The sequence below is a fragment of the Triplophysa dalaica genome, chromosome 9 (genome assembly GCF_015846415.1).
Source record: "Triplophysa dalaica isolate WHDGS20190420 chromosome 9, ASM1584641v1, whole genome shotgun sequence".
NCBI lineage: Eukaryota > Metazoa > Chordata > Actinopteri > Cypriniformes > Nemacheilidae > Triplophysa > Triplophysa dalaica.
In genome coordinates, this window is record NC_079550.1 from 6,078,798 (window position 1) to 6,098,539 (window position 19,742).

Below are 19,742 nucleotides of genomic sequence, written 5' to 3' on the forward strand. Positions count from 1 at the left end.
GCATCTACCAATTCTACCATTTTTTTGGTCTCAGGACGAATGATTTGAGACGTTTAAAGCGACAGTAACCGCAGAGGAGTTCATGAAACATAATTTAGCTAAACCATTGCCCTGGCAGAACTACACGCATGTTGTGTCGACACGCCGGACCGAAGGGGGGTGTGGTGCGCAGTAACTCATTATCATTTAATTCATTCGCCACCAGCCTCTTTAAAAAAAAGTTGCCAGCCACGCCAGGGGTTTTTAACATTTTCATACAAATTTAATGGCTCACAGTACATTTTCTGTAAAGAATATATGGACAAACAATATGTCAAATGAAAGAACAGAGTCTCAGCTTTTAAACAAAAGAAACTGTAGTCTTCTATCTTCATTTGTTCGTCTTTTATCACTCCGTAGATGTGGGTAGGTTTCTTTAAAAATGCATCATTTTGATTAAACAGATAATTAATAATTAATGTTTTTTTTTTCAAAGATTCCGCCCAGATTACACTCAGAACAATCATTAAAAGCCGCTAAAACATATACAGTACGTTCTAGGTTCTGGGATTCTGTACTTTTTCCCAAAGGTGTGTAATAGGGCAAACTGCTGTACAACAGTACAAACACTGATTGCCGCAAAAACACGTCTTGGCGGGGAAGCGTTTTTTTTAAATGACGAGATAACTCGTCAATGGCGGTGAAAGAGTTAAAGAGACATGCACCAAAAGGGTTGCTGTGAGCATAGCTGTTTTTGACAAGTAATTTTAAGCAAAATATGTAACAGACATTTCATGAAGACCCCATACGATGAGCCGTTTGAAATAACTTCTCTACAATTATTTCAGTGGTGGAACAACTCTTGACTGGGCGAATTCTATTGCCACTGTTGCCTGAGCAGCCTCATAGCAGCTATAACCACACTCTGTAAGTTCTGTGTTTGGGTCGGTACACACAGCCCTGCACATGCCCTGCCTACAGAAGGGTGCCACATGGTTTCCTAACAACGTTTTTTGCAGGTTTCATCAGTTCAATAAATAAGTTCACGTAAATTGTGCTGCCCACAGGGGAGGTTATAACGACATTATTTACAACCACAGTAACAGACAATAGCGCTCATCGAACCACATGGTGGGACAATGAGCAAATGTTGTATGGTGTTGCTTTAAATGTTAACATGGTACACTATTAAACATAGTGTAAACCTCACATTCAACTAAATAGAAATCCTCCGACCAGGAGCTGGAATAAAATTGTTGACCAAGTGTCACTTCGATGTTTTGCAACATACTTAAAGACCTATAAGTCTTGCCTGAAGAACAAATGAAGCAACCAAATTTAAGTGATAGTTCACCCAAAAATGAAACTTCTGTCACTATTTACGCACCCTCATGTTATTAGTTACAAACTAACTAGTGCTTACTAATAACCTATAGTGTCAAACAAGACCTGTTAAGTTCTTTATTGTGTTTACAATGGGGAAAACTTGTTTCCAGAAGCGGTTAATTTATTAAGGTTCAAGAAACTGCCAATAAAAATAAGGCAGAATTAACAAATGAAGCTGGTGTTAAGTTAAAAAAACTTTAAATATATCGATCAAAAGTTTGATGCAACTAACCTGCGATCCTTCTACATTCTTTAAAGTCCCTGTGAACCAGAAATTGCGATAGTTTATATTCCGTATCCGAGTGAAATGGAATTTTGAATGAGAAATATAGTGGCTGTCGTGATTTGATTGGATGTATAAAAACAGCTGTTGCTTTCTGAAATGGAACTGGCAGCAGACTGATAGTTAACAGGGAGGAGTTAAAGGATGCTCTGCCCAAGCAGTACGTTATGTAAGATGGATAGTCATTACATGAACGAAGTGCATTTTCAGATGTTAACTAAAGACTATGAAGGCACACAGAATTAAAAAAAAGAATGACCCACATTGATAAACTATTAACAATAAACGCTGCAATATTTCATGAAAAAGAAGGTAGTGTTATTTTATATTTCACTGGGACTTTCACAAAAAACTGCTTGTTTTATCATATTTATGCTTGTATATACTGACTAATAAAGCCCGCAAGACTCCATGAAGTTGGCCTAAAACCAGCCAGGTCAGATTTAAACTGTCGATTTCAGTCAGTCTGTGTTCTTCATACGGTCAGTGAATGGACGGTGGGCAGTCTGTGGGTGTGTGCTGTCTCATTCTGACACTGGAGTATGTCTAAATAGTGCATTGTTTTTTAATGGTTTGTCTATATTAAAAGTTCTGCGGCTGATCCAGAGTGACATTTACTATTCTTAAACTACATCAATACATCTTAAAGGTCTTCTTACATAACACTTAGAGCACACTTCATGACCTCACTCACTCACTCTTTCTCTCTTCATCATTAACTCCATATTACAGCGGTGTTTGTTTATTGTTTGTGCATCGTAGTCCCGGAAATGTTCTGTAGCATTTTTCCTGTAATAGGGCACTGAAGTGCTTTGAGTGAACAGACCCTGAAGAAGGCTTCTGGTTGGCCATTCCTGTATCCAATCAAATTGCTTCTGTGAACATGTTATGAAACATATTGATTTAATTAGAGATAGTTTATGTGATGGGGCCTTGTTGCCATGGTGATGGGATGGGCAGTGCAATTATACGGGAACGAGGACGTCACAGCAGATATTTTACCTTTTAACCACTGCTATATTTATCATACACACATTTTGTTAATTGCTGTTTGTGGGGTATATTTGTGAGTTAAAATATTATATGGAGATATATAATCATCAGGCAGAATGTAAAAGGTTTTCAGAGAAAAAGTTGAGAAATACTGTACAGAGAATGTAGTGGGAGCAGGATAGTCTGGAAGTCCATCTGATGGGATGGAACAGACGAAGACCAGTCATTGTTTAGAAGACTCCTATGTCAAACTGATATTTTTCAATGTGTGTTCCGCTTTCAGATCCTCTTGGGATGTTCCTACTGAATTCAGAATCATAATGTGATGTAATTGTGCTGTGGAACAAATAGATGAGTCAATCAATTTTATATGCCTTTCTGTCTTTTTCACTTTCAGACACAGACAGAAACCTTTTTCTAATTTCCTCTGCAGCAAAATGAACTCTAAAAGCTGTGCATTAGGTGTTTAATGGGGTGTGGGTGGACTGAAATGAAATGAGAAGTCTCAACAGAAGTCTCCCCTCTGGGTTTTTATTTGAGAATAAATGTATGTTTCAGTCAGGTCTATTCATTAGATGTCTAACAGTGCTGGGGTCAGGGCTCTTGGATCACTTCTTATCCTACAATAAACAAGCAAACAATACATACAAAAATGTGTACTATTATTTATTGGATTTCTTGGCTTTGGGCTTCAAAACAACTACAAAATGCAAAAACTTAGGCTGGGTTTGGTTGGCAACTAAAAACATTGACATAACATACTAATAGGCATCAGTCGCTTCACTGAATACTTTAAAGAGTACATAACTAGGGATTTTTTAGGTCCTATTTTGGTTTATGGAGTGTCCAACAACATGTTTATGTACATAGAAGGTGTAAAAACACTTTTATTTCGTAATATTAGGCAGTTATTCATGCCTTACTTACTAAAATGATTTGTTTCGTGATTCATCTGTCTATTCCCCCCTTTCCGCTAGCCTAGTCTGATGTGATTGGTCAGATGGTCTACTCTGCTGTGATTGGTCTACTGCGAATGAGGCTCACGAGCTACATTGTTTTGGGGAGAAGAGTGAAGTCTTCACAGGCAGTCGTAGCAAAACGTAGGCGGGGACTATATGTAGTGACATAAATCTGCGGCGGTTCGCGAATCGGACTTGGGACAACTCGTTTGCGTGACCTATTTGGACTAAAGTATACCAAGGTGCTTATACCATGATTCTTTGTAATAGGTTTCCTGTTGATATTTCCAGGATTTACATCTCATAAATACTATCGTTCCAACATGACTAGAAAGTAGAATTCGGCTGCAATGGTTTGTAGATTCTGTTCCTGGTTTCATGTGTTTAGCGTCTCAGTGTCCCCAGATGTTTACTATGACACTATGGCTTGATAAGGTCCTGGTAACAGTTAACAGTAACATCATTAACTTTTTTACAACTTCCCCGTATCGTATGTTTCACCGTTACCACGAAACCGAGGTAGGAGTCTCCTTTTAGGAAGTGAGGTTTATCTGTTCTTCACTCCCAGCAGCCTTCCCTCTCCCACGGTTTCGACCTGCTCTTTCTGGGTCATGCTAACAAAACATTGGCTTCCTCTCCCCCATTCTCCAGTCGATGGTTTATTCCAGTCACACAACCCCAGTGGCACAAGTTCACTTCTGCTTTTGGACTGCCGATGTCTTTCACGTCCTTTTTACAGCGCATAGTGTTGATATATGGTGAGTGTGAAGAAATTTGTTGTTGTGTGTAGAATTTGTCTGCTTAGAATATGTTTGCTTGAAGAGATGTGTATAAAACAGTTTGGATTATACTGCCTTTATGCATACTGCATACTCTACATTACTTGAATACACACAACACTTTTAATTGATCAAATTGTCTGTCATTCTATTCTAGCTTTGAACATTTTTTGAAAATTAGATATCTAGTTTTTCTTACAATAGAAAATAGCATCTTCATGAAAATAAACAATTAAGAATTGTGACTGATATTATCTCCATTTGTCACACTGGAGGTGAAGGGTCAAGTCAAGAGAATTGCATTGTGGGATATGGTATTCAGCTCAATGTAATCTGTTGTATTTCTCACATTTTAACAATTTTATTATAGCTCATCTGGGGACAAATAATCTGCATACACTAAAAAAATCACTCATTTCAGGTGCCTTAAATTTTTAAGTTAAACAAAGTTAGCTTTTTGAGTCAATTTAACTTAATTATATTGAACTATTAAACTTAAAATCGAAAAATTTAAAATACTACTAGATTTTTCAATATAAATTCAATATAATTTAAATTCAATTGACTCATAAAGCTTAAAATGTAATGAAGCGGTTAAACTTAAGTTCTAAAGTGTTTTACAGTGTACTTTGTGCAGTACATTTACTACTGCGTATACTGCAAAAGTAAATGAAAGCGTGGTATGACAGCTATTTTTATCATAGTCAGAGAGACTAAAAGAAGTAAATTGCTCATGACAGTTCATCAGAGATGTGTCAAACAGATTCGTATGAAGGAAGAACCTATTCCTTATATTTAAATTACTTTTAAATTATATTTAAAAGAAGTCTGGGAAATCATGACAAAACACTAAAGTGTCAATTGGCTGCTTATGAGAAAACCTCAACCTCTGGAAAACAACTCAACGACGGTAAAATGTTAAGCTAGTGATGAGCAGATGTTGGGATGCGTGTTTGTGTGGGCGCAGTGTGTGTGCATGTGTTTGTTTCACATCACCATGAGTCAAAGGTTTTGTCTTTCTAATCTCATTTATGGTTTCCTGTAAAAGGCCATTGAGGAAGAGCGCACTGAAACTCCAAATCTGGCTGCGAAGATACAACATTTGTTTAACTGAGACACTAACAGTAGAGATGATCGAGTGTGGCGTTCCGGATGAACTTTAAAACATTTTCCAAAGGGCTCCCGGTGCTTTGTTGTACCTCATTTAATATAAACAACAATTGTATGTGTGTGTGTAAGCCTGCAATATAATCATTTGACTTGCAAATGATGGTGTCCGAATATATTTTGTTTAAAACATCAATAGCATTGTATAAGAATAGAAGTGTTTTTAAATATTAACAAAATATGTGTACATTATGACTTTGTAATGGAAAAGGGTTCTTATCTATGTATAGGCATTTATAACTTTGTTAAGGTTATCTGTGAATGGCAATGACCTGGACAGGCTCAGATTTGACAGATTAGGCACTTCCCCAATAAATAATAATAATAATAAACTTTATTTTATAAAGCGCCTTTAAAAGCTGCATCTCAAGGCGCTTCACAGAAACATATAGATAAAATACAAAAATAAAAGTAAAGAAAGCATACATTAAAGTAAAAACAAATTATAATAGTAATAATAATCCCTTCAATGCTTGCCTTAAAAAAATAAGTTTTAAGTGTAGATTTAAAAATAGTAAAAGAGTCATCATATCTGATCTCAGTGGGAAGAGCGTTCCAGAGTTTGGGAGCAAATGAAGAAAAAGCCTGGTCACCCATCGAACATAAAAGCGTTGAAGGAACAATTAAAAAGCCTGAATCAGAAGATTTCATCTTGGGGTGTTTGCAGTTAAAAGTTCAGACAGATATTGTGCCGCTAAACCATGCAAGGGCTTGTAGGTGTACATGAGAATTTTAAAATCGATAAGAAACCTGACCGGGAGCCAGTGCAATGACTCCAAGATGGGAGTAATGTGCTCACTTGTCCTGGACCTTGTCAGGATTCTGGCCGCTGAGTTTTGGACATACTGCAATTTGTTTAGAGTATATTTAGAAGACCCGGCAAGCAGAGCATTACAATAGTCGATGCGAGAGAAGACAAATAAATTAACCAGTTTTTCAGCCATCGAGAAAGATAACATTGTGCGCAGTCATGCAATGTTTCTAGGTTAAAAAAAATGAAGTTTTGACCATATTCTGGACATGTTAACTTTGCATCAAAAATCAACTCCAAAGCAAAGCCATCCACCGTTAAGGTTACAGAATCAGCTTTGAGAATTTGATGTGGTGAACCAGTCTCAGTCTTGTCGCTGTTGAGACAGAGAAAATTATGAGACAGCCATGTTTTTATCTCAGAGTTTCAATGTTCCAGAAAGGCAACAGCCGTATTATCGCCCGGTTTTGAATGAAAATAGATTTGGGGTCTGCATAAAAATGGAACTTAAGACCCAAGGATCTTAGAAGTTGACCCAGGGGAAAAATGAACATATTAAAAAGCAAGGGACTCAAAACAGATCCCTGGGGAACTCCAAATTGATCTGCCCCCACTTTGGATCTGTATTCACCCAAAGCTAGAATCGCTCTACGATCTGAGTGGAAAGACCTGAACGAGTTGAATACAGTGTCAGTAACACCAAAAACTGTTTCCAAACGGTTGAGTAAATTAAAATTATCCACCGTGTCAAAAGCTGTGCTAAGATCGAGAACCATCAGATTTGAAAGACAGCCGGAGTCAGCAGCGATTAACAGGTCATTTGTTACCTTAACTAATGCTGTTTCAGTGCTATGCTGTTTGCGGAAACTGGATTGTAGGGGCTCAAAAAGATCATTTACTATACTCAGGACCACAGGGCATAGAGAAGTGAAACATGATTTAAACAAATCACTAGGTATGGGATCAACTATGGAAGTGGTAGCTTTCAATTTTGAAACCTCCTTACCATGGGAACTAAATCAAGTGAGGAAAAATTAGAGTAATAGGTGCCAGAAAAACGTGTGATACTAAGAACAGAATCAGACAAGACCGTGGTAATACATTTGCGAGCATTGACAATCTTAGAACTGAAATGATCAAGAAACCAATTACAAAGATGAACTGAGGTAGGTACACTAGGGGAGCTGTTTCCTTTGAGAACTTTGTTTATGGTATGAAACTCATCTGGGGTTATTTAAGCTAGTGTCAATTATCTGAGAAAAATATTGGGACCTGACTGAAACAAAATCTGCCTTATATTCAAGTATATGCTCTTTCCAAGCTTGGTGGCGCTGCCTTCATAGAGGGCAGCTCGTCATTATACCAGAGAGCAGAACGCACAAAGGCCACAGACTTGGATTTCATAGGTGCAAATGAATCCAGACCAGACATAAGAACAGTATGTAACAAAGTGATGTTCACCTCCAGATGTTCAGATGGAGAAAAAACACTTAATGAGGGCTCAATACAGCCAGAGAAGTCAGAGATATCGAAGGATTTCCATTTATGGTAATTTTACAATGATGAGACAGTGCTAGGAAGTGACATTTCCATATAAAAAAATATAGCAAAATGATGATAGTCAGCGGAGGAAAACTGTGACAAGAATGATCCATTTGCAATGACGAGATCCAGGGTGTGACCCGTGGTATGTGTAGAGCAGTTCACAAGCTGCTTCAAATCAAAACATTCCAATAAAGACAAAAAGTCCTTTGTCATTACAGAGTCTTTTTTTGTCAATGTGGATGATAAAGTCTCCAAGGATAAGTGTTCTCTCAAAGTTAAGCAGTAGATAGCAGTTCTGCAAATGCAGATACAAAGTTTTCAGTTGTCTTTGGAGGTCTGCTATAACTGTAGTGATGGGTGAAGAGATAATTAAACTGGGGGATGACTACTGGACTTATTGTAAATTTTGTATTATATAGCACAGCGATGCCCCCTACCCTGCCATAGGGGCACAGGGCATCATACAAACCGTAACCAGAGGGAGTAAGTTCGTTAAACAGAAGTCCATATTTCTGTTAAGCAAACCAAATCCATTTTTTTTATTCAATGATAGTATCCGATAAAATCACAGCCTTGTTGTTCACAGAGTGAGCATTAAAACGATTTCACCAAACTCTGAGGCGTTAAGAATGATGGAGAGATCTCCACACGTTAAAGCACTGACAAGTTGTTAAAATTGTTCAGTAGTCTGTTTGTTTTACATTGAAATACTGGCACTGAGATGGAGCCAGATATGTCGTGTATAAACTTGCGCCTTGACGAGCGATGCATTTAGCGCATAGAACGCAGAATTCCCATATTTCGACTAAGTTCAAATGTGTCATTCGCTAAATAATAATTCCTTTTTAAGTTAATCAATTTTCAGTAGTGTACCTCAAAGCCATGACGGGAGTATCCACCCCAGCATCAATCTTGCAGGATCGTATGTCGTTATCCGTGCAATAGATAGGTTGATTCCAGCTGAAGTAGTTCAACGATAAAAACAGCAGGCTGAAGATTAAAACGTATAAAGATTTAGTAGTTCCCTCTTAGTTACAACATTAGAATCACTGTGCTGTATTTGGGACCCATTTTTCGAAAAGCATAAACCATCTAGCATAATTCTAAAACATATTATTAACCATTTATTGGAGATGTACTGATATATCGGTCGAATAAAGCAATTTTTAACACTATTGACTATGAGCTGATAGTTTAAAAACAGCAGATGGTCAGGGCCGATATACCCTGTCTATCAAAAGAGAAAAGGAAAATGCTAGGAATTTGTACAGTGTAAAAAGAAACTGTACCTGTTTAATGTTCAATATTAATATTCATTATATGACTGAATAACATTAAGAAAATTGAGAAATATTAATTGAATCTTCAAAATCGGTATCGGCAGATATCACTCAAAATAATCAGTAATTGGTATCGGTGGAGAAATGTATTATCGGTGCATAATATACCATATATTCTGTCCATGTTGCCTGTAATTTGTATGAAGTAAACATGTAAAGTATTTTTACAGACATTTTTATGTGGGTCCACTAGACCCTTTAACACTGGCTGAGTGACAAAAACATGAACACCATACAAGCGTTTAAAGACAAATTGGTCATTAGTATCCGCCTCAGAAAAACTGTTTTGTGGTACGTGGCTGTTCATAACTGGATGAAATGAACCCATCAAATTCTGAAGTAAATCTCAGTAGTTTTCCCTAGGCGCCAATGTCATTAAATGAAAAGCAAATGAAGGCATTCTTCTTCTTCGAAAAACACTCACTAATCTTAAATCTATCTTCTCCTCCCCCTTTTTCGTTGTCTCAACCTGTGCTCTTGATTTGAAAAGATATCAAACACGGAGAATCGTCTCGGTCAGGTTAATTCGATCAAACTGTAACCGAGTAGAGCAACCTTTGAGCAATAAGTTGCTGTTTTCTGTATATCCCTCCATGTTATACGTGGATGTGTGTGTGTAATTACTCAGATTTGTTTAGTCTGCTCTCGTCGAATGAGATGGGCGGGAGGTCTTGCTCCAGGCTTGTTCGTCTGTGTTTCTGCACGGCTGTCAGTGACGGCAGAGAGATATCAATAGGCGCCGTAAACGAGGTTAGATTCATGCAATGTTTTCCATTTACTGTGGGGTAAAGCTCAAAATCTTTGACACCGACAAAGCAAAAAGCCACCCTGAGGTGTAGATTAGCCACCTCGTCTGTTGTGACTTGTCATAGATGTGTATGCGTGTGTGCAAGTGTGTGTTTGTTTAAATTCCTCTCCAAAGACGGAGAAGGGGGTGAGGAAACAAGGAACCCCCCACCCAACATTCATCTCCATTTCACACGCTCTTGCGACATGTCTTGTTGTCAGACTCGGAGCTGAATCTTGGCCCGCTACTGCCTCAAGGCCTATTTTCGGCTCTCTATAGATTTTCCATACGACTCTCTATTAGTTTTAAACTGTGTGGAATGAAATTTAGAGAGGTCACGACTTGAAGGATCAAATTTTACTTTGTTTTTACATTTTTACTATCATTGTACTGTAAAAACATGTGAGAACTCGAAAGTTCATCTTTAAGATTTTGTTATGGTGACCAAGATGCCCAATTTTTTTATTTTTCTGACATCATACCACAAACAAGACACCTTATGTTAACTTTTTACAGGCCTGCTTTTGCTCATTCATGAAAGCAGAACTAGGAAAATATTTTTACACCTCAAGGATACAATTCCTGTACTTGTTATCTGTCACAGTAAGATTGTGATGTCTGAAGAGTGAGCCAAATGTTGCGCAGTTTTGGGATGTAAAGCCTTTTAAAGGATCCCAGCCATAAGAAATGGAAGTTTTTTTAGTGACATGATTGATCAAACTACTGCAGGTTGATACTTTGCTCTGCATTATACATACACTTGCTGATTCACCTTTGATTCAACCACACTTCATTCAAAGTTCTTCCCAATTCACACTGGGTCAGGTTAAAGGAATTAAAAATATGTTATTAAAAATGTGAAAGCTAGAAAATATATTGTACAAAGAAGGCAGTTTTAAAGTTTTCATTTGCTGGTGTGATATGTATGGTTTAGGGTGTTTTTGGGCTTATTTCACTGTTGCGTCCTTGGGGTTCATTTGATTTCACTGTTGTCAGGTTTTAATGAATAAGCTCATCACAAACTCAACCCTTCTCCCGGGAGTATTTTATATTCCTCATAGTTGAAGTGTTCGAGAGCTAAATCTGGTCTGAGTTTTCATTTATATTTATGCATCTGTTCATAAATAAGCATCTGCGCTGTTTGTGGTTGTAGAGCCGGTTGAAAATCCATCTCTGGTTTTCCAAGGAAAACCGAATGTTTAATGATAAAAGATGTGAGATTTTCCCCATCGGGAATTGATTGAATTGTAAATGTGGTCTTTATGCGATGAGGGCTGGAATGAAGCACAATGCACTTTTGAGCTGGTTTGACTCAAAAGAGTTCAGGGTTGGCGGAAATGTTATTCACAAAGTACTTTTGAGGTCTTTCTCATTAAGGACCTATTCGGGTCTTCCATCCACAGAAAGATAGAACATTTCTGTTCTGTTATCATACACATTTTTGTGCCTAGGGGGATTTCTCCCCTCAAACCTGGTTTGCACGACATTTTCGTGTCTGTTGTGAATATGCCTTTGGTGTTAACTTTGTAACATTTACAAATAAGACATGACTATCTTTCTCTTGGTTTTCAGATGTCCAACTACAAGCGTGCAACTTTTGAAGAAGAGGATGGGTCAGACATCCCCACTGATGGAGCCATCTCTCCTGACAGTGTGGAGGTGGGTGTGGGTCAGGGGTCAGCGTTTGTACATTTACCTTAATTCAATGCAGACGCTATTTAAAGTATACAAATGAGAACTGCAACGACACCGGTAACTAATTTTAAAGAGACAGTTACAAAGGCAGTGTACATTTTTTTTTAAACATATAGGCCCGTTTTCACAGATGAGGCTCAAGGCTAGTCCCGGACTAAAATGAATGTTTGCCCTGTTTTAGCTGAATATAACAGAAATATCCTAAAATATATCAGCGACATTGATTTTTCTCGAAATGCACACTCGAGATATATTCTGCAGTCAGTGTGAAATCATCAGGATGGAATAATGGATGCAGAATGTGTCTTGATGATAGGTGCATATTGAGAGGAAGAGGGGGCTAAGCACTGAACCTTGAGACACTCCCGAGGTTAACTGAACTGCTCCCCTCAATTCTCTCAGACGGTTCTTCATGTGAAATAGAATACAAACCTCTTCCAGTGATGTCCAGTGTCAAGAGCTCAACAGGCATTTTTAGCTTGACAGTCACTGTTCATTATGTGGAAAAGAGCGGAGAGGATATTCATAGAAAAAAGCACCTTTTTTGTTCTAGTCATATGGCTGGTTCAAAATGGCACGAGGATGACTAAACGATGACAGAATGTTAATTTTAGGATGAACTTTAAATAGTCACCTTTTCAAAGTTTACAATTATGAACAGGCTTTAGACGGATTAGTCAGTAAATTCTGATTTAGGAGGAAGAGAAACAAAGTGTCCTTATGAAAACAAAACTTGTAAAACATTAAAGAGGAACAAACCAGATTTCCAAAGATGTGAATTTTTGTTTTATATTTCAATATAGTCAAAAAATAATGCATGAAGCTAACAAACCTTTGTGTTCTTAACAAACTGGTTACTTAATTTCTGAAATAATCAGTGGACTGTACAGTCTACTACAGTACAGTATTCAGTCATGCTCTCCAGATTTGAAGAAATGTACAGTTTAGCTTGTTTCCATGTATTTTTGGTCCAGTCTTGTGTATGGTTTTTCTTTCAATATGAGTGGGAGCAATAGGGCATGTTCAGCCACTGACATACGCAATTGAGAATCTGCATTGACTTATGCAAACTGTCTAGTGACCATAGTATGGTATTTTTACTTGCTTTGCCTTTGTTAGTTTTCATTGCATGTTTAGATGTTAACCAACTAATAATGATGAATCCTGAAATGAAGCTGAAGTTCATAATAATTGTTTTTTAGGTGGGCTTCCGCAAAGGTGGTGTTCAGCTGTTTGGTCCACTGGGCAGGAGGACTCAGCTGGAGGTGGTGTTGGCTGGTCTACTACTTGCTTCGCTCTTAGCATTGTTTGGTTGTGCTATCACACTGGTCGTCCGCTATAACAGAGGTAACATGAACAGCAATTTTTTTTACTTTTTACATACAATAAGCTACTGCTAATTATGTCATTTATATGAAATTTATATGCATAAAAATGTATTCCGTTTACTTTATTCTAAAAAATGTCCCTGGTTTACCATGAACAACAGAATCACTACTTATCCATATTTATATTGTATTTAATATTTTGTTGTTTATTGTTTGGTTTACAATTAAATTAGTTTATATAAATCTTTAATAGCAGATATATTTACTTGAGAAAATTGTGAGTTATATTTTCAAAAATATCTGTAATTTGTTTTTATTTTTCTTACCTTATTGGCAATGGTTTCATTCTCATTTTATACATTAAAGGAAAATATTTGCATATGGAGTAAAACAAGCATTTAATTTATGTAAGCAAACCTTTATCTCCTTATCTCTTATCTTGCACAATTTTCCTTCAATGAAATAAATCTTGATTATACTTTATCTTTAACACAAGATAAATTATTAAGAGCTCTGTAGTCTGACAAGTTTATAGATGCCAGTGCTTTGCCATGACACTGATGGCATGTGATCCCATCATATACGCTTTATTATGTCCCTTTCTTAATCTAGTAAGAAATATCCAATATACTTTACGTCACCATTTTTACAAATTCATGTTTTTATTGTTGAGAGACAATAGCAGTATTGTTTTCAAAAACAGTGTGCATTGTCAGGTCCTATCAAAATTCATATTCTTTGTAGTTTTAAGTCCCTTTAAGTTTAACGTCCCTTAAGAGTTTACACAACTGCCTGCTACAGCAACCCCCAGAACGCATCATATGTAATGCTGAACCGCATTCACACGAAGTTGCGAGGAGTTAATAAAATAAAAGTGTTTGTTTGTGGAACACGTAATGGGTCTTTATCGTTTTTTATTTTAAAGAAATTATCATTAAAATATAATAACTTTAGATATTCTAACCAAAGTAATGTGGGTGTGGATGAATAGTTTCAGTAATAATAAGCAAACATCATATTGCTACTTTTCACAATCAAATCCTCCTAGATTTGATATTATAAAATATAGTATTAGTTTTATAATTTTGTTGCTGCTTACTCATATTCATTTAGATACACAGATTAAATGCTATATCAATCTGTTTTATACCCACAGATCCGGCTCATAGTATCTGCCTAACAGAGGCCTGCGTGACAGTGGCCAGTAAGATCGTGGAAGCTTTGGACCGCTCCACCGACCCATGTCAGGATTTTTACCAATACGCCTGTGGGGGCTGGGTCCGCAAAAACCCCCTGCCAGATGGCCGGTCCCGCTGGAGCACATTTAACAGCATCTGGGACCAGAACCAGGCTATTCTCAAACACCTGCTGGGTAAGAGCCGGAAAACACACACAGACACACACACACATCCTCATCCATTTTGCAGGAAGGGATTCACTCAGTCAATCTGATTCACACAGCTCTATATATTTAGCAGAGCGGTTGAATGATTTGGTGGATTCTCCAATAGAAATCTGCAACATTCATGTTTTTTGGATGGCCTTACTCTTCAGTTCTCTGTTCCGGGGTTGTGTTCTCGCAACTCTGCTCAGCAAAAGCTTATATCGATTTCAGCTTTGAGCGACCTGATCACTTGTTTTCACTGTGTGCATTCGACCCTGTCTATCTGTGTGATAGGGGCCCGATTGGCTTTCTGCACCTATTCTGTGTTTCTTTAACCTTTAATCCCTCCATTGTTTGACTTGCGTTGATTTTTGCACCGCTTACAAGGCTTGATTTTATGTTACATTTTCTTTAAAAGAAAATTTGAAAAAATAAACTTTGTAAAGTCCTATGGACTTCTGAATCTAACCGGGGACTATGATGTCATTGCAGTATTATCCTTTTGACGTCTGATGGGTTAAAATCAAATATCCATGTTGCCTGAAACTGCAGTTGGACTTGCCTGTTGTTCCCATTTATGGGGTTACTAAAGCCCTATTCGCACAGGATTAGATAAAACATACTTTTTTAGGTTGGCTTTTCTGTGATTTTATTTGTGTATTTATTTGTGTGCCTATCCCATGTTTATATCTAGCTTGTATTAACTGTTTTTACTTGATGACGGTCGTGACTGTTTTCTGTATGGTGTCCTTGAGTGTCAGTAAGGCGCCTATAAATAAAATGTAGTAGTATTAGTAGTATTACCTGGGGACCTCTAGTCATTTGTAATAATTGCAGAGGTTGTCTGTGATCTTAATCCTGTGCAAATCGGCCATCTCTGTAATCTGTAAAGTAAAAATTCCCCCACAAATGACCTTTTGATGAACACAGAGGTCCTGTGATAATATTAGTCCTTGGCGGGCTCATAAATATTTTTTCAAGGTTTTATCGAATTTAGCGAATAATTGATGCTGTTTTGAAGTGTTTTGATAGTAATTTGGTTGCTAGTTCATTTCCATACAATTTCATAGCTGTTGTTTTGGCTGGGAGTCTCCCGTTTATTTATTTATCACGGAAACACTTGTAATATTGTCAGCAGTTGAGACCTGTGATCGCGAACCAGACAGATGATCACCACGATCGCGTGTCTCAAATGCCGACAGGTCTGGTCATATATCATTAAACACCTTCAACAATAGGTTATACAAACTATACGCAAAGCCTTGCCATCACATCTGGGAAATAAATCAGTATTTTGAGTAAAATCACAGGCTTCACTTATCCTGTGCGAATGCGCCATATGAAATACAGATTTGGGAATGTAATTTATAAATCATACAAGGTCGTCAGATAATACTAATCCTGTGCAAATAGGGCTTGAATTCTTGCTAGGGTGCTTTTTAATTGAAAGGCCATAGTTTTTATAGCATTGTTAGATGGTTGATAGGGTGTTCCGGATGGTTGCTAACTGTTAAGTACTGGCCTTTCCGCACGATTGTAAGTATCATACATAGCACATATGATACAGGATGAGTTATTCTTGACACCAAGCATGAGAAATTTTTATATCAAACATTCGAAATTAATGGGAATTTAGAAGGACAGTTCATATAAATATAATAATTCTGTCATCGTTTATTCATCTTCGTGTCATTCAAAACCTGTAAATGACTCTTTCTTCTGCAGAACACAAAGGAAGACATTTTGAGAAATGTCTGGTTTTGTGTTTATACAGCGGAAGTCAATGGGGGTCAAGTGTTGTTTGGTTACCAACATTCTTCAAAACATCTTAAGCTTTCTGCAGGAGAAAGAAAATCATACAGATTTGGAATGACATGCGGGTGAATAAATGATGAAATATTTTGATGAAAGAATCATTCATTCGCTCTCTATGTACTGTATTTGCATGCTCGTTGTTACAACATTTACATTACATGGTCCCTTGCAAGCGCTTATATCCTCCTCAGGAAATGCAGATCATTTAGTTTTTTGGTCATTCTTCTCTATAATTATTGGCCTGTTTGGCTCGAGCTCTTTATGTAATAATCCCTTGTACACTCTTAAAAAAGGGGTTTCAAGAGGTTCTTCAATGCCATAGAATGCCATTTTGGTTCCATAAAGCAACTTTAACATCTAGAGAACCTTTCTGTTTCACAAAAGGTTCTTTGCGGCGAAAAAATGCTCTTCGAACTGGGTTCTTTATAGAACCAAAAATTGTTCTTCTATGGCATTGTGTGAAGAACCTTTTAAGCACCTGTATTTGTAACGCAGGAGTAAGTGTGCAAAATGAGTGTAACGCCGTGGATTTTATCACAACTTCTCTCTCTCTCTCTCTCTCTCTCTCTCTCTGATGTTAAACATGCACTCTTACACTGAAGCTCCTGCAGGCGTTCTGCCCCAGTGACACTCAGTAAAATTGACTCTGCGTGCTGCATCTCCCCCGCAGCCAGCGCCAGCCAATCGTCTGGCTCAGTTCTCTCGCCCCTTTCCCTTTGGATGTTCTGCACATTTAATAACTCTCAACTTACATGAACTTGTATTCGATCTCATGTTGCTGATATATGATAGGCCTTTGTGGATTGCGGTTCAGGTTTTATTGGCTTATGAATTTGTTTAGATAATGAAGTGTGTGTGTGTGTGAGAGAGAGAGAGAGAGAGAGAGAGAGATTGTAAACAGCTCATTGTATGTGCAGCATGCTTAGGTGAACACAACGCTCCAGCGAACAGCAAATGAAGAGATTTTCCTAATGACTTTTGTCACAAAACCTGCACAACTCCCGCAGAAAGAAAGAAGAAAGCATAAGAAGGTTCACATCTGAACAGGGTCATGTGCTGATCTCGTGCACCCTCCCTCACCTGTACTTTAATGTCTTTACTTCACTTTCCTAACAATAAGGACAAAGCCAAATATGAATAAAAATGGATCTCAGCATCAAAAATCACTTTTCAACAAACTCTTTTCTACACCTCCCCCCAATTCCCCAATTTCATTTTGGTTTGAAATAACCAATTTTACCCCCCACACACAACTGACAAAATCTCGCAAACCATTTTGTAAATCTTGGATATGCGTCACAAAAGTGATGCACAATAGGTTGAACAACCCTTGTGTTGAGCTTTTTTTGTGTTCTGAGCTTTTCAAGGGTACAGCTGATTTTAAGCATTCAAAATGAATTCATAACAAATGTGCGGATATTGTGTTATGCCTCAGGGCTTCTGTTTCGAATGCATTATAATTAATCTGAATTAATGATGTTTTAATAATAAGGTGTGCATGTAAATGAATAGTGTGATCTTTACAGTGCGGCTTAAAATAAAAAGTAGGAATACATTTTAAGTTTTAAAATGAACCACCCGTTCTTGTTTTTTGCAGCCCTATAAACGATCCGCTGTCTTTTAAAAATACTGTGCAATGGTTAAAGTTTTCTTTTTTATTAATGTGTTTCCTTTTAAAAATTGGATTGGGGTGTTCGTAGGTTCATTTTTTTAGTTTGTCACATCTGTATGTGTTACTCACTGCCACAATATTGTATGTATTTGAATACATTTATAGATAAGTCATCAATGTTTTCTGGTTTGTCTCCCTAGAAGTGAATGAAATCTACAAAGTTTTGTCCACTTTAAGCTCATACGTGACTGCAAAGCGAAGAGACACGGACAACCAAACATTAAAAAAAAAATATTTGTATTCCTCTTGCTTGCTCGCGCCCCGAATATTTTCAAGATTATGAGGGAACACAAAATCAAATGGTCGCTTAATTTATCGTTGAATAATTCAGTGTATGGAAATGGTGAGTTGAAAAGTCAGACTGAGAATGCTAAAGAGAGTTTTTGGTTTAAGCAATGTTACGCCAGATGATGCTTCTGTAAGTGTGTGTGCTCACGTACATTTTTTTTTAATCTAAATGCATTATGTGCTTTGCACTGACCCAGGGACGTTCAGAAAAAGACAAATGAGCACCCGGTCGATTGTCACCTTTCGTCCAGCAAAGACAAACAAACACGAGCAAATGCTCCACATGGAGCTAGATCAGCAATGAATTCTGCTCGACGTGCAGTCCATTCCTCTCTCTCCCTGTGTGTCCTTTCTCAAGACCTGCTGACCGCTAATTGGGTTGGTGCTCTGCCTCTGAGACTTTATCACCTGAATATTTCTGCCTTCTGTGTTAATGTAATCACTCTCTAATGAGACGACGACACTATGGAGGAGGAAGAAAATCAGTGCGGGAAATGAAAATGTTGTCTTGGGATTTGTAACTTGCGGTTGTTTACACGGATGATCGTCCCGTAGATTATTAATTACGGGGCATCGCAGACACATGAGTAAATTATTCCTTCTTTCAAAAATTGCCATGACAACAACTGAGAGCACCAATCGTTGTGATGTTAACGTGACAGCGTGGATAAGCGTAACCGTGCGTTCGAGAGTGGGTGTTTGCCTGTATATCTGTCTGTGTGTGCCTTTATTTGCTCAAACCTCTGTTCTCCGTAAAGATGCTTGAAGGTGAAATGTGTTTTACCGAAGTCGGCAGGGGTGACAAGTAAAACTGAATTGTTAAGAATTGATTCCAGTGAAACTTGCGGCCATTATGCTTGAGGTGTTGCTGTGTTGTTGCTACGGTGTCCTGGCTGGTTGTTGTTTTAGGCCCGATTCACATTTCTGGTCTACAACCACGCTGGAAAAAACGCGAGCTGCGCCTCTTTCTCTCTTCAAATGTGATGAATGAAAGTTGAACTATTTCCATCTTGAGTCACCCACTATTCATTTAAAATGGAGAATATAAGTGTGGAAAAGATGCGAAATGTGAATCGGGCCAAATAGGACTTTTATAGACGCTTCTCTTAAAATTGCTCGGAAGGAAAAAACACAGAAACAAATGAGACAATTGTCAAATTTCATGAAGAGTTTGGAGCTGTAAAATGAATGTAGATTGTAGAGGTAAAATAATCTAGATTTGGATAAATTTGATGAGAAATGTTTCAGTTAATATTGAGATCCCTAATAAAATTGACTTGTGATTGCAGACTTGACAAATCTGAGATCAGTTCGTGACATGTGTTGAGACCTCTTCTGAAACTCTAATGGAGACATTTGTTCGAGTTCAGAAAAATTTGAGATACAAAATCATTTCAACAAAACATTTAAGCTCTTTGATGCCTAGGAGAAATAACCTTGATCTCACCTAAGATTTTCCTATAGGAAGTTAGGATGTTGTACATTTGGATGTTGAGTTAAAGAGTAGTTCAACCCCATCTATAATAAGGAAAAAACTAATGTTATATCTCTTTATTATCTCAATTATTTCCGGAGATATGAATGGGATTAA

At 37.5% G+C, this 19,742-nt stretch overlaps 1 protein-coding gene across 3 annotated transcripts in view; it reads left to right on the forward strand.

The window, feature by feature from the left end:
* ece2b (endothelin converting enzyme 2b) overlaps window positions 1-19,742 on the forward strand; it is a 53,066-nt gene that overhangs the window by 16,506 nt on the left and 16,818 nt on the right. Inside the window, exons 1-4 of one of the 3 annotated variants that reach the window (XM_056756688.1) lie at window positions 4,241-4,358; window positions 11,542-11,628; window positions 12,867-13,011; window positions 14,149-14,364. In XM_056756688.1, the coding sequence (XP_056612666.1) occupies window positions 4,356-4,358; window positions 11,542-11,628; window positions 12,867-13,011; window positions 14,149-14,364 (451 nt within the window). In that variant the 5' untranslated portion in view covers window positions 4,241-4,355. Of the gene's footprint in view, window positions 1-4,240; window positions 4,359-9,820; window positions 9,933-11,541; window positions 11,629-12,866; window positions 13,012-14,148; window positions 14,365-19,742 lie in introns of those variants that run through there. The other 2 variants (XM_056756686.1, XM_056756687.1) reach the window with 2 other exon arrangements.